The 22,092-nt window shown below is 43.8% G+C and overlaps 1 protein-coding gene across 1 annotated transcript in view; it reads left to right on the top strand.

Moving 5' to 3' along the window:
• Positions 1–22,092, top strand: part of Col4a4 (collagen type IV alpha 4 chain) — a 120,575-nt gene that overhangs the window by 91,199 nt on the left and 7,284 nt on the right. Inside the window, exons 39-47 of the mRNA XM_028874138.2 lie at positions 5,441–5,512; positions 6,824–6,952; positions 7,045–7,158; positions 8,499–8,654; positions 10,856–10,963; positions 11,993–12,001; positions 15,296–15,421; positions 21,354–21,470; positions 21,872–22,060. Of these exons, the coding sequence (XP_028729971.1) occupies positions 5,441–5,512; positions 6,824–6,952; positions 7,045–7,158; positions 8,499–8,654; positions 10,856–10,963; positions 11,993–12,001; positions 15,296–15,421; positions 21,354–21,470; positions 21,872–22,060 (1,020 nt within the window). The remainder of the gene's footprint in view (positions 1–5,440; positions 5,513–6,823; positions 6,953–7,044; positions 7,159–8,498; positions 8,655–10,855; positions 10,964–11,992; positions 12,002–15,295; positions 15,422–21,353; positions 21,471–21,871; positions 22,061–22,092) is intronic.

Below are 22,092 nucleotides of genomic sequence, written 5' to 3' on the forward strand. Positions count from 1 at the left end.
GTGTTGCCACGTGGCTCGTGGCTTTACCTGTCCTCCAGCATGTCTTGCTCCCTCTTTGTCTCCTGCTGACCTCCTCTGACTCTGCCCTTCTTCTTCCCCGCATTCTCTCTACTCCTAAAATCCTGCCTAGCTATTGACCAATCAGCTTTTTATTAACAGTCAGAGCAGCACATTTTCACAGATACAGAAGGATTATTCCAGAGCATTCAGGTCCTTGCATTCACCTGCGCCCCCCCTCCATTGGTCCATTTCACCTATTCTAGATAAATACTTTTTCTGTGTGCTCTGTGCATACCTCTAGCACACCTGCAGAGGACTTTCGTACCAACAGAATATGTTTTTGTTTCTTTTAAACCAAGACCTTTTAAAAAGTGTCCTTGGTACCAGCTGATACACAACAAGTATGTTTGGTTGGTGAATTAATAGTTATGAAGTTGGGGGTCTATAGTTCTAACAACAGGCGAGGGGCCAAGCTTTCTTTGGCATACCCTGGCAAGTCAGCTCCCCCTGTCTCCTCTTTTCTTCCTTTAGTCCCAGCTCTCTTCAGGTCCGTGGCTTATACACATGAATTAAATGCTAGTCAAAAATGAAAGGATTTCTGGGAAGAGTTAGAAACCACTTTTGGGATGCAACGCCTTACTGTTTTGAAAATCCAAATTCTGCTTTTCCTCATACCTTCTGCTCTTCATGCCTCAGCTTTCCAAGATACCCATCGTTTCAGCAATCAGTGGCATAGTGTGTGTTTCTTGGTGCTGTGCTGCAGGCAGGGGAAGTCCTCCTCTGGAAGTTTCCAGCACACGCAAGCATTTGCTGCAGCCACAGAACGTGGTGGGAGAAGGCCCTGTGAGAACCTATAATCTCTTGATACCATCTCCATCTTTGCTGACATTTGTAGTAATGTGGAAACCAGACTGGTGACACGTTTAAAGTTTCACACAAAATGCTGCTGCTGTTGTTCTGAGCTTTTCCTCTGGTGGTTATGGACATTTCCTGCCTCTGGCAACCCTTGCAGACCTCCTGGGCTCCTCTTTGACTTCGACATTCTTCCAGTCTGGAAGGATTTGGTAGGGATCCAAAAGAAAACATTTAACATTGTTAAGGACTCTCTCTCCATAGCCTTTCCAATTCCACACAACAGGGAGCATTTCTGAGTGCCTGCAGGTGGTTGTAATACATTCTTCCTTCCTTTTTGAACATTTATCAAATACCTTCAGTATGACATTGCTTTAAAAAAAAAAAAACCTAACAGGCATAAACTTGGTCCACAATGAAATTACTTTAAGAGTAATTGCTAATTGCCTCCCAATGTTGTGCATTGAAAGGCATCGAAAGTAAACAGATCAAAGGGCCTTTCGCTCCCTGTGCAGATCTCTGCTGTAGTACTCCTTTGCTACCACTAGGGGACGCTGTTTCACTGCACATGCCACAGCAAATAATCCAGCCAAACAACAAAAACAAAACCGTGGGATACATTGTTAAAACTCCAAACATCCCAGGATAAATCCATTGTTGCATTTTTTTTTATACCGCTGTAAAAATGAAGCAAGATCCAGCAGAAACACTTTGAACTGAGAAACTAAATATTTGAAGTATGTTCTGAGGAAGGTCAGGGCACTAACTCTCTCATTTGGACAAGCCAGCTGCTGAACTCTGATTTGTTTGCTCTGCTCACACAGACCATATGGATTTTTCGAGTCCTGCTTGAGTTCAGTCCGAATTAAACTTTAACTTAGACACATGATACAAGTGGCTTGATTGCTTGCTTTCCGGCTTCTAAGTACATGCACTCTCTGACAGGATAACGCCCCATTTCTCGTTGTACATCCATACAAGATGAGAATGATGGAAACCTGCTGGGAATTACCTGTTGTGTGCGAATACTATGTGGGGGTTGGGTATCTGGGCTAGTGGCAAGTAGAACAGTTCACTTTTGTGTTTGTAGCGGAGTGTGTGCAAACATGTCCATGTGCACTTTGTGCCTGGGAAGGATGTATGGAGGTCAGAGGTCGGTGCTGAGTGTCTTCCTCAATTGTTTTCTACTTTTTTTTTTTTTTAATTTTCCTTTATTTTTTGAGACAGCGTCTTTCCCTCTCAATTGAAGTTCTTCCCAAGCGATTCCAACTTGTGTCAGGTGGACAGAACTACCTGGGACACTCACTGAACCTGGAGCTCAGTGAGTATTAGGTTGGGCTAGAGTAACTGACCAACCATCTATAGGGATCCGCCTGTCTCAGCTCCCTCAGTGCTGGGGTTACAGATATGCACCCAGATTTTCTAAAAAAAATATGCGTGCTGGGGGATGAAATGCAGGCCTTCATACTCGGATGGCAAGCCCTTCGTCGGCTGAACCCTCTTCCTAGCCCGAAGGAGCTCACTGTTGGAAGGTGCTTTCAAATGTCTGTTATGAGGGGAAGAAAACACCTTCCATCAGAGAGCTATGACAATCAGAGCAACATTCTCCCCAGTTTCTGTAACTAAATTATTCTCCTGTCTCCCTCCCCAGCACTTAGCAAACTGGATGCCATTGCTTCTTTGAAGTCCTGTCAGGTCAGGATTATGTCTTTCTTGCGACTGACTCATTGTCTCTTCAGTACCTGTCATGAGATAAGCTCTTGGGGGATGGAGTTCTGTGCATTAGGAAGCCATATTTATCCTTTCAGTAGGCACTCATGTATTGGCTAGAAAAAAAAATTTTTTTAATTTAAATCTTATTTTGGAATCTGTTTTTGACAAGGGTTCTCAAGGATTTCCAACCTTTGCCTATCGTTGTGAAACTTTCTCTTTCCCATCAACTTGGAAGGTCGCGTGGCAGCGGCCTCATTTTTCCTGGGACTGTCTTAGGATATGGAATTCCAATGCTAAAGGTCCCAGTCAAACAGGGGCAAACTAGTCACCCCATTAAAATGTAAACCCTGCCAGTGTCCTGGGAGTGCAGAGTAGCATTTTTCTGACTTTAAAACACAAATAGAACCTAGGAGTGGAGATTCTGTCCCCAAGAGTGGCCTGTCTAACACAGAGGGGAGGCACAGTGTGCTGGGGTGGGGGTTATCTTCACTGACTAGAGGAAGAGCATACCGGCCCCCAAGTGCAGCCGGGTGCAGCCTTAAATGGTGGTTGTTAAACAGAAGGACTATCAGAGAGGTGAATAAAAATTCCTCATTACCCAGGAATGTGCTTTGTTAGCCTAATTGCCCTTCATCTGCACTGTATATATTTTATGCATGAACAACTTTCTGATTTAGAGATGGGATTGATAAAAAGCTTTCAGTAAAAGGGGAAAATTATGCTTAAAACCCTGCCCAGATGTAGCTGCATTCAATTTAGAAAGATAACATTGGGTCACATAAGGGTCGGCCAGTTCAACAATGGCAAGGGGCCGGGCTGTGACAGCCCAGGATCTGGATGTGTTGATGTGACAATGGAGAGCTGGCAGAGGCCAGGACAGCCCTCCTTTAGCCAAGTCCCCAAGCCATCAATCTTGGTGGCTAACACCGGAGATCAAAACACATAGAAATAGCAAAGTGGTCTCGAAAATTTATTATCATTTTAGATAGATTGCAATAAATATCCAGATTTGGCAGACGAAGAAGGTCGGTGTGTTCTTTTGGTGCACACTTGAAATACTGGCTCATAAAATAGGAAAGAGGATTGGAAAATAAACTAAGCCAGGACTGTGAAAAGCGGTTAGAAAATAAGAGATTTAGGGAAAATAAGGACACATTCCTCCACCTTTATTTTTTTCAGTACAAGAAAATATGGCTCATTTGAATCGATCTAAATTTGAGATCTTAAAAGGAGAATACCGGTTGTCTATTTCAAGGACTGATGATAAATAGAATGGAGCCAATAACTATACCATCCTCCACTCAGGATTCTCCACGAGAACCAACTTTACCGAAGAACATGTGACTAGCACTGGAATTATTCACCCATAGATATCTCTAACTTCTTGGAATCATAGTTGTTCCACAAATGTATTAGGAAAAAAATGTGGCATGCAAGCAGAAACTGTAGTCAATATAGCTTAAATATAGCTCTCTCTCTCTCTCTCTCTCTCTCTCTCTCTCTCTCTCTCTCTCTCTCTCCATGTCTTCAAGCCTCATACTTTTTTCTTCACTTTTTATAATTCACTCATTAAGTTAGCAAGCATTTGTTTAATACTTGTGAGGTGTAGAAGCTATGTTCAGTATGGGGATACAAAGACTAGTAGGACCTGGTTGTGGGTTCTGATTTACCCTTGAGCCAGGGAGTCAGCTGATCAAAGGCATGATTGTTGTACAGCTTTGTAGAGACAATCCATCCAAGGGAGCCCTATGGAGGTACTGTAGGCACTGGAGGGGCCTTTTCCTGTGTATTTGGTCATGTGAAATGAGTGTATTGTCACAAGCCAATAGAATGCTAATCTGAGCGAATGGATGTGTGGAGGAGGGCTTACTTCTAGGTGGGGAAGGACAGCTAGTGGATGGAAAGTTCAATAATGGACTAGGAAGGTCACTGGGTTTGGCCAAAGGCTGAGAAAAGCTTCCTTCCTAGAATCACACAGTGGGACAAGACACGTGGGGCTGCATGTGGCTGGGCTCTGCACCCAGTAGGGACTGTGCGATATTTGTTACCTGTCTGTTTCCTTTCTCTCTGTTCCCTCACTTCTGCTCTCCTCAACTTTGTGCTGTCCTGTTAGAAAACTCTCATTTGAAAACATGAAACACAACCCAGCATCTACTGAATGTGTTTGATGTCAACTTAGTAAAGCCAGGCTGGTAGCTGGTTGTCTGTTTAGACAGCTCCAGGATGCCTTTGGAATTCAGAGCCCACCACAGAGTTCATTTGCTGTAAGAAGGTATCAGGACTATTCTGAAAGCAGTAGCTGCAGAGAAATAGCTACAATGAGCTTGACACACAGGTCTGTTTGCCAGTATAGTACAGTGCCTATCAAAAAAACAAGGAGAACAGATAAGTCCCCCATATACCACAGCAGGAATCATCCTGTTGTTTTGCTTCGTTACCATGACGACGACAACTGGAAGGAATTAGAATGGCCCACCATGGTGGAAAGGGAAGACTCAAACTGGGAAGCAGTAAACTTGGATTTAATCTCATCCAAACTCTACCTTGCCTAAAGAGATTTTATCATCATTAAATCAAAGGTCATTTCCTGCACCCAAATGTGGCACTTCTAGACTATCTCCCATCATGAATTAGTTACAAAACAAGCCAAAGAAATATACTCGCTAAGTCTTCTTGTCAGAAAATCTTCACCAAATGAATGTGCTGGATAACTCTCAGGCTAGATTCTGGCCCCTATGATGACTTCCAGACAGTGAGATCTGTCACCTTCCTCCTTTCGACTCATTCTCCCCTGGTGTAGGCATCAAATTGTAGCGAGACTAGGAATCAATAGCTGGGCTAACCTTTGGGACACAGAACTTGTGTTGTGTTTCAGGGCCCCCCGGGTCTCCTGGTCTGAATGGCTTACACGGTCTCAAGGGTGAGAAAGGAGCCAAAGGTACCTCAGGTAAGCCAGATCCATTGCTGATCAAACTTTGATCCATCGACCTAGGGATGAAGTAGAGAATCTTTCCCTGGTATTTCCTCAAGTTGTTAGACCTGGAGGTGAATCTAAAGGAATGGCATAGGGTAGAGACAGTGTTGGAACTATTTCTAGATCTGTGGATGGTTTATATATAAAAAAAAAAGACATTTAAGAAAACTTGATGCAAAAGAGTGGCAGTTAATAGTACTTTTCTTATCACTTAGGTCTGTCTACTGAATACTCTGAATTCTTGCTAAATTCTTGACCATATTTCAAGTTATTATGAAAAATAAATAGTTGGTTTTTTTAAATGTATATTGCTTTTTTTAAAAAAAAAGTATAGCAATGACTGGTACAATCACATTAATCTAATTAGTAGTGCTAACATCCCTTTACTGTGGCTATTGTGGAAAATTACTTGAATAAATTCCCATTAGTTTTTTAAAACTCTATTTTTATAATTTTCAATTATGTGCATCTATGTGGGGGTGATATGCATGTGATCACAGGTGCCAGAAAAGCTGGAGGTGTTGGTTCTCCTTGGAGCTGGAGTTACAGGCAATTATTTGTGAGTGGTACAACATGGGCACTTCAAATCAAATTTGGGTCCTTTGGAAAAGCACCAGGTGCTCTTAATTGCAGAGCCATCCTCCAGCTCCCAACCTGCCGTTATTTTTGATATCACAGACAGGTTAATCTTCAACCACTATGATTCAGCTTATTCCATTAAAAGTGTCTATTGTATTATTTTCCCATTGAAATAGCCTACATCAGACATAGTAGCTGAATCCAACTTGTAAATCTGAATACTTGTTAGAAAAAGGATTTTATAGCTAGGCTTGACTCTGCTGTTGGAGAGAGACAGAATCTTTATGGATTTTGGATACTTGAAAAGTAACTTAGGTCACCTAAGATTTGCTTGGTGGCTCTTCCAATTTGTCTGATTAGATATATAACCCTTCCAAGAAACCAAAGATATTGTCTCCCCTTTCACTGAGAAACTCCAAATTATGGCAGACTACTGTCTCTTGTGTTTTTTGCTGTGTGAAACTAATATTTCTTAAAATTTGGGACATAACCACAAAAGAAAACAAATTTGTGGTTGGTCAGTATGGTGGGTCATAAACAAGAAATGGAGATTCAAGGAACTGAGCACCATGGCAACCAGGTTTGTTCTCTCTGCAGAACCAGCCACTTCCTCTGCCATACTCCTGCTGCGGGGTGGGTCCTTTTCAGGTTCTGTGACAAGGGTAAATACAAAGATGCAATACTGGTGCTGTTTTTCTCATTCAGGTTTGCATGAAATGGGTCCACCTGGGCCAATGGGAATGCCTGGGTTAAAGGGAGAGAGAGGAGACCCTGGGAGTCCAGGAATTTCTCCTCCAGGCCTTTCTGGAGAAAAAGGGCTCCCAGGACCCCCAGGTAAGGAGCAGCATGTTTTGATCTTTCCTCAAGAACTAGTTCAAAACATTTCAGATGCGATGGGGCTAACATATGAACATGTGCTTCCACAGGGAGACCAGGACCACCTGGTCCCACTGGTGCCCCAGGAAGAGCTGCTAAAGGTGACATCCCTGATCCAGGTCCTCCTGGAGACTGGGGACCTCCCGGCCCTGATGGCCCAAGAGGTATAACGGCATTGCGACAGATGATGGCAGTGGTTCCTTCCTTAGAAACTGCCAGCTAGATATGGCTGTAGTATCACCCAGAGAAGTGCCAAAGCAGCTCCACCAACTTAGCGGATGGATTAAGTGAGATGTACCTGGTAGCAGTATCTCCCAGGACCAGGACCGGAACATAACCCCCCCTTCTATGTCAACTGCAATAGACTTCTGCTGTGTAGGTACACACAGAGGTGAAACAAACATTTTCCGTCACTAGATTGATTGACACTACCTGTCGGAAGTGCCCACTAGGAAAGAGCCATGCTCTCCTTGTTCTCTAGCACCTGCCCACTGGTCTAGAGGGCATGCCATGTACACAGAAAGTCTCCACATGGGCTGCCAGCAGTGCATGTGGCCTTTCTCACTGCTGCACAGAAATGGACTCTGACAGGGCAAGTTCTGGAAATTGTTAACAGCTTTTTTTTTTTTTTTTTTTTTTTTTTTAAAGTGATAGACTAGGTAGGTGTCTAGGTGGCAGGTGAAGAGCATAGGTGAGTCACATTCACACTGGCTCATAGATCTCTTATATGGAGACACATACCTTAGTAAGGGTGGGGTTGTGTAGAGAAAATAAAAGCAGTAAAAACTGTGGTAGGAGGTACAGAAGCTCAGTAAGAATAAAGTTGGGGTCAGCTCACTCCTATGTATAGATATTTGTTTTAAAATAAGATTATAATTTAGGGGGCACATTCATTTCTCATTAGCTATATTTTAGTACAATTTCATCCACCCATCTATCCATCTATCCACCCATTTATCCATCCAACCTTTAACCCATATACCCATCCATTCAATCAACCATACATTTATCCACCCACCCATTCATCTATCCAGTCAGCCATCCACTCACTCACCCACCCAAGGGACATACACTCATCCATCCACACACCTATCCATCTATCCATCCATTTAACCACCCACTAACCTACCCCATCCATGTATCCATCCATGCATCCATTCATCCATGCATCCATGCATCCATGCATCCTTCCATCCATTCATGCAACCTGTTAGAACAATGAGATGGTTGAAGATACGAACCATTAGCTGATTCTTCCAAAGAGTTCAGAAGGGAAAGAGGTCTATTTAGTTCAACAGTTACTAACCTAACTTTTCTCAGCTTAGACCCTGTAACACACATTTTTGCATTTCACTTCTGATACCGTTGGTTTTCTTGTGCTTCTGGTCCTCTGCATCCCTTGTTTGCAGATCACTGTATTTCATTCCCTAAGAAGTTCTCCAAGCACCAATAGTCACCTTTGTCTTTGACTGAAAGAATGTTTTTTGCCTCCTCCCTGTGTCAGGAGCACCTGGGCCTCCGGGCTCCCCTGGGAATGTCGACCTTCTGAAAGGGGATCCAGGGGACTCTGGTTTGCCTGGACCACCGGGCTCCCGAGGCCCACCAGGCCCTCCAGGGTGTCAGGGTGCCCCAGGATGTGATGGCAAAGATGGCCAGAAAGGTATGAATGTTGGCTGTTCTTTCCGTGGTGTGTGAAGACCTTCCTTGCCTTGCTCTAGGATCTGGGGTGTTGTTTTCCCGCCTATGATGATGACATTCCTGTTTCTTCTGGAAACAATGATGTAATTTCTAAAATGTCCTGATTCCTCTAAAAAGTCCTCAAGATGGAATAAAAATTGAAAGAAAGATACACAGGGGCTGGAATTGGTAGAACGCCCTGAGTTTGATGCCCAGCATGTCCCTGACTGGGTAGTGGTGTTGTAATCTCAGCACTTTGGGCGCTAGAAGCAGGAGGATCTGGAGTTCAAGATAATTCTTGGCTGTATAGCAAGTTTGAGGCTAGCCTAGGGTACATAAGACCTGTCTTAAATAAATAGCTAAGTTAGAGAAGAAAGAGAATGAATCTCCTGAACCAGAACTGAGCAATAGAAATACAACGTGTGATTTTAAAATGTAGAAGCCACATCTGAAGGGTGAAACTAGCCAGGTGTGGTGGCTCATGTATGCAATCCCAACATATGGGAGGCTGACACATGAGAATTGCCATAAGGCTAAGGCCAGCTTGAGCTGCATATTGCCTCCCAGGGCAGCCTGGGCGATAGAGTAGGACCATGTCTCAAAAATGCCCACTCACCATAGCCCTTGTACTTTATTCAATAAAATGTGCCCAACTATTATTGTTTTTAACGTCTAACCAGCATAAAATTACCAAGGAGACCCTGCCGTTTGTTGTTCCTTTCCCCAGTGTGCCACACCCCCTGCCTGCCACCGAAACTCAGTGTGTGTTTCAGACTTATTCTATCCCAGCCCAGTGTGGACTGACCACATTTCATGTGCTCACTAGACATATGTAGCTAGGAAAGAATAGGTGTTTTCTGGAACATTTTTGTTGAAAAGAGGCTAGTGAGCATTTTTCAATTTCCATAAGAGGGCTGTATATATATATATATATATATACATATATATATACATATATATATGTATATATATATATATATATATATATAAACTATCTTTGAAAATTCCAAAAAGGGCTCAGAAATTATCACCTTGCCCTACTTCTGAACCTAGTATGAGATACAGCAAAAGATTAAGGCAGAGGGGAGACCAAAATTATCCTGAGGCTGCAATAGCCCCAGTGCTGAGGCTGTCTGTGGGATTATGTACATAGATGCACATCTATGCAGCAGTGTATAGCTGCCTCTTTATCTCTATTACATAAAATCAGCTGTGACGCTGCAGCTTACATCCTCAAACCTGCGGGCTTCTGCTCCTTGACTATGAACATCAGACAAATGTGCCAAGGCTCCGGCGGTCAGGAGAAGAAAGGAAGCTATTAGGTCCAGAGTGTGCATCTTCACCTGGACATAAGCTTTAGAGCTGGGGAAATAGCAGACCAAGCTAATCGAAGGACCTAGCCAAGGGCAGAGAGGACGTTCGAAATAGTGGTAGATGAGGCTGGTGAGATGGTTCAGTGACTGCAAAAGCACTTGCTGTGATGATGAGCTCATTTTAATCCCTGGTAGTAGAGAACTGACTTCACGAAAGTGTCCTCCGACCTCCACACATGCACTGTAGCATGCACCTGTCCCCCCCCATCATGCACACACACACACACACACACACACACACACACACACACACACACAATTTTTAAAAATTAAGTATCAGTGGAACCACTATCCATGCTTCCTGTTCCACTCCCATTCTACATCTGCTAGTCCATGCTTTCCTATAGCAAGGGCAGAGAGTTCTATGATCTACCAATATGTACTGGGTATCTACCAGAGGATAGAGGGAGCACAAACTTAAATAGCACCTATGTGGACCAACACTGAGAGGTTGCTTTGGGCGGGCCTGATTATAACATGGTGAAGAAGACAGGGCTGAGACCTTCAGCCATGCAGACACCTTAGCCCCAGGTACTGCTCCTTCCTTCCTTCCCACTTAGTTCTGATCCTTTGCTGTCCCCAGAGAGAGTTGAGAATAGGGGGCTATGTTTTTTCATGTTGTCTCAGCTTGCTAGCCCTCCTCATTAACCACTGAGATTCTTTCACGGAGATACTGCTTTCTAGCCTTCCAGAAGGAGGCAAAGCATCTCCCTCACACCAGCTCTTTCTTGGAGTAGAACTTTACAGATGCTAAAACAGTTCTAGTCACTGTAATATCCGTTCTGTGTCCTCATCCTTATCTTTTCTTTAGGACCCATGGGATTCCCAGGGCCTCCAGGGCCACCTGGTCTTCCTGGAGCACCTGGAGAGAAGGGATTACCTGGTCCTCCAGGCAGAAAAGGGCCCGTAGGCCCTCCAGGTAAGCTTCTGGTGGCCATCATCTCCTAAGGCATGCCCATACAGCCTCCCATTTAAGTAAAGTCTTATGCGGGCCAGCCTTCAGAAACCATTGTGAGTTAAGCTCTTCTGATATAAAGAGTGTATTTGTTTTCAATTGCCCCATCAAATCTCACATCTGATAAACTGTCAGAACAAATATGCTTAAGAATTAAGAGCTGGCATCACATATATTATTTATAAAGGAATAAATATTTGTGTGTTTTCCACCCATGAAACAGAGGAGGATTTGACTGCTCTTAAGACTGTATGTTTACTTCTTGCCCCCGAATTTCAATAGATGTCTATTTTCTGAAAAGTACAGTAGTTCCTATGGGATGGGAGGCTATTTAACTTAATTATTATGTAGCCAGTATTTCTTTAATCATAAGGAGGAACTGGGAAGAGAAAGTTCACACAGACATATACATGTAAGGTTAGTGGAAGTAATGTCTTTAAACATCCCCAAAACAGTATCATAGATATGCTGTGATAATTTGGAATGTTTTGCAATGTTTGTGGCACTTTAATCCCAGGAACAAACATAGCACACCACTTCATCGGGGTCACAGTACAGCGAGACCGAGGGCTGGTACTTGGATTCTTCTTGCTTCCTTTCTGTGCATATAATCTATAAAATGTGACAAATTAATACAGAATTTCCAGAAGGCTTTAAGTGCCATAATTCCTATACTCACTGATTCAGGACACATTCACCATAGAAAATCAGCTAGAATTGTCGGTTTCTCCAGAGAGTTTCATTTCAAGTCCTTGTAAAGATGAAAACTCCATTAGTACCAAATCATAGCGGCTTCTGTCAATCACAATGATGCAAATGCTTTATGTAAATACAACGCTGTCACTCTTGCTTGTCACCAACGCTCCCTCAAATTATTATTTATGTTCTCAGACATCGGTTTCACTTTTGTCCTCACTCACAAATTTAAATTTTCTTTCCACCATGTGAAAACCGTTACCTCCGTTTTGCATTTTCGGCTTTGGATCTCTTCAGGCTGCAGAGGTAAGAGTTACTGTGAAATGCATAATTTCCCCTGACTCTATTCCCTTGTCTTTTTTTTGCGTTGACCCTTTCCATGGTGTTTGTGAGTTAAGCTGCTGCACTTTTTGGTGTAGATGGGGTTTCTGGAGTCATAGGTTTTAATGTCTCGGCTTCTTCATTGCAGTCACCTCATATTAGTGTCCTGGTGGTGGCCCTCATTACAAGTCGTCAGGGTGAAATAGGCACTCAGCTCACAAAATTTCAGTTCAGTATGGGTGCTCTCATTGTTGAATGCCACAACCCATGATAGTGCAGCTCCTTTGATGATTCCTACAATGTAAACATATACAACGTCTCCAAGATGAGCAGCATCAACATTACTAAAAGACAGGCCCTTATACCCAATAAGAGGCAAGTCTATTTTTAAGGAAACATTTGTTTGTGTGTTAAAAATAAAATGTTCACACAATAGTCTGTTGCGTAAAATAATGTGTGATTTCTGTATCTGGCATTTTTAAAGAGAATAAAAAATACTCTCAAGGGGTGAAAAGCAGACATGTGTGGTGGGAAGCTGAGGCAAAAGTATTTTTCATGTCTTCCAGGCTAGCCTGAGCTATAGACTAAGACATTTTCTCAAAAGTCTACCAAAAGGGGGCTGCAGAGAGACCTTAGTAGCTAAGAGCACTGGCTGCTCTTTCAGAGAACCAGGGTCTGATTCCCAGCATCCACATGGCAACTTACAATTGTTTAGAACTTGAATTCCAGAGGCTAGGATGCTCCAACTGGCAACCACAGACACTAGGCATGTATGTGACACACAGACATACATGCAATCAGACGCCACATACATACAATTAAAAGAAAATTGTAAACCCACCCCACCTCCAAAAAAAAAAAAAAAAAAAAGAGAAAAAAGAAATAAATTGTGAAGATGTGTATTTATTCTTTCCAGGTGTTTGTTATTACCCTGAAGAAAATCACCCTGAAAACAGACCCATAAATTACTTTTAGAGATTTTAGAAGAGACACTTTATCTATTTTTTTTCGGCTCCTATATTATGAAAAGATAAAGAAAAACAGGATGAATATTCATAATTTAAAATTAAAACAACTGTTGAATGGATTTTTATTTCTGCCCTCTCAGTGTGATAAGTTGAAATTCATTCGAAGATAATATCGTACCCCTTATCCAAAGCCCAGCTAAAATGGGAGAGGTGTCACACCTCTGTAATACTAACACTTGTCGGAATGAGGCAGGAAGATTGTTTGATCCAAATTGCCGTGTGCTATATCGTGAGACGCTACCTCAAAAAGCCAAAACAATAACTAAAACAGACAGCCTCTTCTTGGAAAGGTCCAGTTTATCCCAGGAAAACAAGAGACATTCCTGTTCATCTCTCTCAGTAGCCTTGCAGCAAAGTCCAATTTTACATTTACAAAGTCCAGTTTTTAAGCTGGACATATTGTGAAAAGTTCTCTGGGTTCATTTGCTTGTAGTTTCATGCCATGTTTATGAAAGGTTAAATCCCAAGAAGCTTGCAGACTTCAGGTCCATTCTGAAAAAGCACAGGAAGTATTGTGTGGGTCGATACTCTGTGGTCATGCACAGAGCTTCCCAGGTCACCTTATTCCTTCACTGCTGCTATTTAAAACCATTATGCACATTTGCATGAACTTTGAGAAAACTGTAACCCACAAAATGGTGTGTTTTTAAACATTAATTTTCTTATAATTTATCACACATATACTAAGAGTTTTTTGGCTGTGGATGTAGCTCAATGGTAGAGCATGAGTATCTATCCATGGGTCCCATCCACAACACACACACACACACACACACACACACACACACACACACACACACACACACACACAGAGAGAGAGAGAGAGAGAGAGAGAGAGACAGAGAGAGAGACAGAGAGAGAGACAGAGAGACAGAGAGAGACAGAGAAACAGAGACAGAGGTGAAAGAGACACAGACACAGAGAAATAGAGAGAGAACAAGCTTGAGGCAGTGCGATTACGCTGGTGAGGAAGGTACATTTGGAACCAGAGCCTTCTGGATTGTAATCTGGACTCTACAGTGTTTGGGCTGTATAAATATAAAATGTAACCCTGAAGCCTCAGATCCCCGGGGCTTTCTTACCTGTGACAGTCTGAAAGCACAGCACGTGGCATGGTTGTCTGGGGAGTCTGGGGAGTGGAGTGATGAAGGGCTTCGCATAGACCCTGATACACGCAAGGCCTTCAGTATCTCTTTGCTGTTCTTGGTACTGCTCAGTGGTATTTTTGGCTCCTGTGGGATGTTTCTGAGTACTTACTGAAGCCTTGGGAAGCAGCCTGTCCTGATGTGAATACTAGCAATATGTTAAGAGTGTCAGCCCCCTCAGTACGATGGTCCTCAAGGTCAGAACGCCTGGTCTGTGCTCTTCACCTTGCTTGGGAACATGCTAGAAACGCACACATCAGATCCTGCTTCAGACCTCCTGATTCAGAAATTGCTTTCTGATTAACTGGCTGATGATTCTAATGTGCCGGTCTGAACTAAGCTCTGCATTGGTGCTTCTTAGCCCTGGCTGATACTGGAACCACCTGAAGGATTAAAATCATACCAAGCCTTGGAGTTCACCTCAGAAATTCCCAGGTGTTCCATCGGCAAAATACTTGAAAATCTCTTGTAGCTGAATTTATTAAGCCCATAGTTGAGGGTACAGCCGAGACTACCAAGTACCACAGTATTCCAGGATGTGGGGGGTGTGAGGGGAGGAGACATGTAACGGTTTAGCTTTGTGGCCACTGTAGACCATTCCAACATCCATTCAAGACTGAAAAACCATGGCACAAGCGCCTCTGGCCATCTTGAATTACATAGGGGAAACTGATACTAGGCAAATCCACCTGGTTCCAGTATAATGAATTAGAAACACACTAAGCTGAGCTTTGGGGACACCTAGTTCCTCTTACAGTGACATTTGTGGTTAGCTCACTGATGAAAAATGGCACAAAGGTTGTAAATCCCTTGAACAACAACATCAAAGTATTGTTATCTCAGCCAAGAGTGAGTAATCTCTATCTCTGCTTTTACTGGCTGTCCATCTCTCATTCCAGCAGTCAGTCACTTAATCCACAAAGGCTTTCTAGAAGATTTGTGTGTGTCTCTGCAGGGAGCAAGGCAAGTTCCCACCACTGTGGAGCTTACACTGGACAGTTGAAGATTCTTGTTCAGATTTTAGGACGGTGGCAGGAATCCATCCTTTCCCAGAGCTGGTTCATAAGCACGTGAACCCATTTATACAACAGTGCTTCCAATTGCAGGTGAACCCGGGCCTCCTGTCGATGTGGACTCCTGTCCTCGAATCCCAGGACTTCCTGGAGTGCCAGGTCCCAGAGGACCAGAAGGAGCTGTGGGGCACCCTGGACAGAGAGGACCCCCTGGACCAGGTATGGGCTTCTCCGAGTTAACTGTTGTAATAAAAATCTATGTGTTTTGTGATATTGTTTTTCAAGAGGACTCTAAATGACCCAGGGCAGCAAATCTGTGAAAACTTCCTTCTTCTTTTGCATTTTTGTGTGTCAGCATAAAGGGAATTGGATTCTAGATCCACACATCCTTTCTATTCTTGTGTTGAACTCCTATTTAAATCTTTTAGATCTGCCCAGCTCTTGGAGGGTGTGTTTGGAAACCCCATAGCACATCAGAGTAAATGGCTTGGTTTTGAACAGTAACAACAATAAAAATTAAAATTAAAAAAAAAAAAAAAGAAACAACCAAAAACAATTGAATGGGGAACCAGTAGAGCAGGAACAGCTTGTGAGAAGAGAGAAGGAAAGGAGCCACTTAGAAGATGGAGGTGAAGAGGGAATGTGGTTCTAGATTTTGTTGATGGCTACATTCCTGGAACTGACCTGATGAGCCCTGGTCAGTTGCTCTCAGGGTGGGAGGACCCTTATTAGCACACACACCAAACTGATGGCAAAAAAGTATTCTCCACGTGGTTTATTTTCTTCTTGCACATTCTGCCCACCTTGGGCAAGTTTTGCTGAGCTAAGGAGTGCTGGGCGTTGGGAAAGCACAGACCAGTTAGTTGTAGCATCTTTGAGTTCAGCGTCTGTGCGCAGAGGATCAAGAGAGACTGTGACCCGCCCCTCTCTTACTTCCTCCACCTCCTGACTGCAAGGAGGTGGTTCTTTTCAGTGTGGTGCTAAAGGATGTGGAAGGAGAACGAAATTTTGTATCACTTGTTTTCCTCCCACCCTGGAGACCACAGCAGCCTGGGAGGAGGATTCTCATTGCTTACTGATGGATCTCCACAAGGATCTGGGTGTGGTGATATTGTGTTCCCCAAAACATTGTGCACTCTAATAAACTTATCTGGGGTCAGAGAACAGAACAGCCACTAGATACAGAGGTCAGAAAATGGTGGCACACACGCCTTTAATCCTAGCATTCCAAAGGCAGAGATCCATCTGGATCTCTGTGAGTTCAAAGCCACACTGGAAACAGCCAGGCATGGTGACTCACACCTGTAATCCCAGGACATGATGGTAGAAAGCAGAAAGGTATATAAGGTATGAGGACAAGAAACTAGAAGCTTTTGGCCTGTTAAGCTTTTAGGCTTTTGAGCAGCACAGTTCAGCTGAAATTCATGCTGGATGAGGACTCAGAGGCTTCCAGTCTGAGGAAACAGGATCAGCTGAGGAATTGTTGAGGTGAGGTTGGCTGTAGCTTGTTCTGCTTCTCTGATCTTTCAGCGTTCACCCCAATACCTTGCTTCAGGTTTGATTTTATTAATAAAACCTTCTAGCAATTCATGCTATATCTGGGTCACAGAAGGTGTGTGCTAACTACTTGAAGGAAGCCACGATGCCCTGAGTACAGCTGTAGCACAGGGCAGCCCATCTCAACCTAGCGCTGGTGACTTTGGGGCCAGGTGATCTGTTCTGCAAAGGGCCACTCACTGTGGGGTGTTGAGTAGTGTTCTGGGCCTCTTCCCACTAGACATGAATATTGGACCCCTACCTTGTGACAGCCAGAAATGCTTCCAGATGTTAACAATGGTCTCTGGTGGACAGAAACACCTAACACTGAGACCTGTTTGTGAGGGAGAGGTATGGGAGGTTATCAGAAGTGGCAAAAGCGTCAATCTAAAGAGAAGTTAAAAAATCAAACAAACAAAAAACCCAAAACTTTGTTGTAGGGCTGGGGAGATGACTTGGTTGTTTTTTTCCCTCCCTCCCTCCCTCCCTCCCTCCCTCCCTCCCTCCCTCCCTCCCTCCCTCCCTCCTTCTCTTCTTCTTTCTTCTTCTTTCTTCTTCTTCTTCTTCTTCTTCTTCTTCTTCTTCTTCTTCTTCTTCTTCTTCTTCTTCTTCTTCTTCTTCTTCTTCTTCATTTTGTTGTTTTTTGAAACTTCTCTGTGTAGTTCCAGCTGTCCTGAAAATTGCTTTGTAGAGCAGGGTGGCCTTGAACTCAGGGATCCACTTGTCTCTGCCTCCAGAGTGCTGTGATGAAAAGTGTAAGCCGCAACCACATTGGCTTGGTAAGGTTCTTCCTGCATAAGCACCAGGAGCTGAATCCTATCCCCCAAAACCCTCGTAGAAAGAGTTCGGTTCAGCCAGTGTGCCTATAATCCCAGGGCTGGGAAGGTAGACACAGTAGGAACTCTGAGGCTTACTATACAGACAGGCTAGAAAGTCAGTAAATGTCAGGTTCCATGAGAGACTCTGTCTAAAAACAAAAGGGAGGGTGATTGAGAAAGACACTTGACTCTGACCTCTGGTTTCTACATCAATGTGCAAACACACACACACACACCTACACACAAATGTAAATAAACACACACACAAGTGTATGTGAACACACACACACCTACACACAAGTGTATGCGAACACATATACCTACACACACACACACACACACACACACACACACACACACACACACACCACTTTATAGGGACTTAAGCAAAAAGAAAAACAAAGAAAGTAAACACAGTTCTTCAAAGGCACAGCTGGCTGTATATCTGTCCACTCTATTTCTGCACATGTTTTTAAAGCGTCTGTCCTACCACAGTGTTTTGCAAACTGCTGTTCTTAACATGCCATTAGTTCTGTGTCATTACATATTTTCCAACAATATTGTCTGTGGCGGCTGCAGAATATTGCATTATTTGATTGTGCCATAATTCATTTAACCACCACTTTCATGAATTATTTATCGATTGTTTTGGTGCCAGTACTCTGCAAGAAATAAATGAATCCAAGTAGGCCCTGCCCTTGGAGCTGCAGAAAGGGGAAAGGGGAGCCGCTGGCAATAGGTTCCAATGTCTTGAAGGTTAGCAGGGGTAACTGAACTTACCTGGAGATGGAGAGAGGGATGAGGGACATCTAACCTCTGGGATGTCAAGCCTGGTGGAACTTCCGAATCCCTTCCTTCACCCCTCCTCCCTGGAGAGCCTTTTAAAACACATATTGCTGGCCCCAGCCTAGACTTCCTGTCTTGTCAAGTGTGGAGAAGGCTTCAAGATTCATTTTTCTAAGAGTTCTGAGTGCTGCTGCTGTTCTGGGCCACCTTAAATGCTTTTAAGGTGGTCTCACCTCTTCACTCTGATAAGCAACTCCTAAAGCATGTCTGTCTGGGTAATTAATATTTCATGCTTAAGCATCTCTGATTATACCAGAGAGGAAGTGTGACACTCTGAAACTTGACTACAGGTACTCTGCACTAGCATTCGGCTTCCTCACATCAAAGAGGGTGAATATAAAACGTATGAGCTGTCACTGATGGTCTGACATCACCAAATGACAGAATAAGCAGTAAATCTGTTTGCTGTCATTACTGTAGGTATTGTTTCCTTAACATAAGCTCCTTGAGAACCATGTCTGGTGTTAAGAGTTGACAGAAGGAGGCTGGAGAGATGATTCAATGGTTAAGACTACTTGCTGCTCAGTTATGAGGATCAGAGTTCAGATCCCAGCATCCACCATTGGGGAGCTCACATAGACCTGTAACTCCAGCTCTGAGGGATCAATACACTCTTCTGTCTTCTGTGGAAACTTGAATACACATGTACACATTCACACACACACACACACACACACACACACACACACACACACACAGGGTGGGTGTGTGGGTGTATAACTTTCAATAAAATTAATTTCTAGAAAAGAAGAATAGGCAGAAATAAGAAGAAAAATTACAAAAAGGAGAGGGAGAAATGCAAACCAGGCAGAAAAAGAGGGTTTGCAAAATATACCACCAAGTTCATTGACAGAATGAGTTGTAAACTTCAAAGTCTAGAGCAATAGTTACCAAAATGTGGTCCCCAATACCAGCAGCATCAGTACCATGTGGGAACTTGCCAGAAATGTGGATTCTTTGGACCTGGGCCAACCCATAGTGGCAGATGCTGATTCATAGCCATTTTGAAGGCTGCCATTCTGGACTCCTTTGGGTTTCTGTCCTGAAAAGCAACAGGGCCTGTGTGGCTGTGAATTGCTCAGGCATGGTTGACGAGGAAGACTGGGGTCCAGAGGGTTCCAAGCTCGTCAGTTACTGGAACAAAAGTAAAAACCCAGCCAGTGACTAAACTGCAGAGGTACAGAGAGGGGTCTTAGAGCAGGGCAGGGCAGGAAATGATACCTGTCATCCCTGATATTGCTAGCTTGTCAATCCCAGACCCTGCAGCTTTCTTCAGGGCCGGGGAATGGTTGACAGCACAGTTGGACAGTGTCTTCAGTCGAGCCCTCTATTTTCTAGGTTCACCCCTCTCATCAGCAAAGCCCGTCTCTTCTGTAGGGCTGGGGAGAACATCTCAGTAGACCTGAGGAGTTGACTGACACCCTTGGCTTTGTCATTGGGGTGCTAAGGAAGCAGGAGGCAAGAAGAAAGACCAGTAAAGTGGCCCCACCCTCCTAAGGAGACAGGAGTAGCAGGCATTTGTGAGCCACCCAACAGGGGTGCTGGAATCTTAACTCTGGTTGGTCCTCCTTTGGCTGAATGGCCAGTCTTAAGCTATATTTCAGTTTGCTCTGGCAGCCGTATGCTTGCACAGAGCTACACAAACACCCCATCCCTAGGTTCTGGTGGGCAAGTCTGAGATCAAGGTGGCCATGGGTTTAGTTCCTTTCCTGGTGGCTGCTTCTCCTTCTTCCTGCAAAGATCCCAGCCAGATTTGGTTTACCCACCCTAAGGGCCTTGTTATTGCTTTGATCATATCTTTAGAGATATTTTTGCCAAATATAGACATTCTAAGCCACTGGTAGTTAGGAACTCACTATGAATTTGGAAGAAAGGTGGCACACACCAGCCCATAATAAACTAATTCAAGAAGGTGGATAACAAGTAGAGTCTAGAAACATGGAGAGAGAGGGTTAGTAATTCAGTCAGATAGTTCTAATGGCATAAATGCCCGCAAACATGATGGGCTGCTACTATGACCCCATAGAACTGCAGTTAAGGAATTGCAAAGAAGAAAATGGAAGCCAATCACTTAAAACACCCTGCAAGACAAGTGCAGTTGCACCAAGATCCACAAGGATGCATCTGCAGCTTGTCAAGGAGGGGGTAGGGTGGCTGATGGACACCACCTCTGCCTTTGCTCCCTGGTTACTCCAGATGTGCTCTTCTCCATGCCTGCTTAAGTTTCTCTCTCCCTCTGGAGGAAGTGCAGACTGGGTTGTATATGTATACTGCTCTGAAGACTCCGTTGATAATTCACATGAAGGGTTTCACTTGAAACTAGCACATCCCAAACCCTTGATAAAAAGCCATTCCTAAGGACTGAATCCTAAGATGCATGTGGTGGCACATGCCTTAAATCAAGCACTTGGAAGGCAGAGGCAGGCAGATCTTTGAGTTCGAGGCCAGCCTGGTCTACAGAGCAAGTTCCAGGACAGCCAGGGCTACACAGAGAAACCCTGTCTCAAAAACCAACCAAACAAACAAACACAACCAACAAAAATGAATCCTGTTAAATTTTATTCACTCCTCCATCCAGATTTTAAAAACATCATGAAATAATATTAGATTATAAAGGAATTTCATGTTCAACATCTTCTAAAAGCAAAATAAGTAATAATAACAACAACAACAATACAATAATGAAGAAAATGGGATAACCTCCCTTTCAACACCTCCCTGGTCTGGGGCTACAGCTACGATCTAACCCTTTATCATATCATGGTGGAACTAAGGTCAATTTGCCACACCTTTCAGAACCTCAGTTTCCCTGGTCGCTTGGTGGAGGTCATAAGCTGATGTCATCCACTTGGGATGATTCCATGTCATCAAAGCGGAGAGGAAGCCCAGAGTCAGTTCATGGGGTATACAGGCTCCAGTTTTCACCACCATCATCATGAATTTTCCCACAGGGTGCAAAGGAGAGGCTGGGCTGGACGGCAGGAGGGGCCAGGATGGCATCCCTGGACCTCCTGGGCCTCCGGGACGCAAAGGTGACACTGGAGAGGCTGGCTGCCCTGGAGCACCAGGTAGAGTTCCCCTTTCTTCCCTTGTCTCTGACATTGCAGTCTCCACTCTCAGCCAGTTTTAAAGTGGATGTACGAATAGATTCGCCTTGGATACCAGCTCTGCAAATATTGGAAGGGATTTTCATGTTTTCTATTTTATACTAATACATCCCAATCACCTGGGAGGTGTTTCTATCCTTAGTAACCATTGGGGAGAGGTTTGTAAGACACCCCTCCTCCACACAGAGGAGCTGTGTTCTTGTGTAAATACAGACAGACTAGGGGTGCAGTTTCAAGTGGCAGATGGGTCCTGCTCCCCTCTGTTTCCTGATGCTGAGCATGATGCTGAAACACAGATATTAGAAAATGCTTATTAAATAGAATGCCCTAAATTGTGGGCTTTGTTTTCTTTCTTTCTGCAGGCCCTCCTGGTCCACCTGGTGATCCTGGGCCCAAGGGTTTTGGCCCTGGATACCTCAGTGGCTTCCTCCTTGTTCTCCACAGTCAGACAGATCAAGAACCTATCTGCCCTGTGGGTATGCCCCAGCTTTGGACTGGGTACAGTCTGTTGTACATGGAAGGACAAGAGAAGGCACACAATCAAGATCTTGGTATGGATACATCAGGATAGATGCTGTCATGT

Source organism: Peromyscus leucopus, chromosome 13 (assembly GCF_004664715.2).
Source record: "Peromyscus leucopus breed LL Stock chromosome 13, UCI_PerLeu_2.1, whole genome shotgun sequence".
Lineage (NCBI taxonomy): Eukaryota > Metazoa > Chordata > Mammalia > Rodentia > Cricetidae > Peromyscus > Peromyscus leucopus.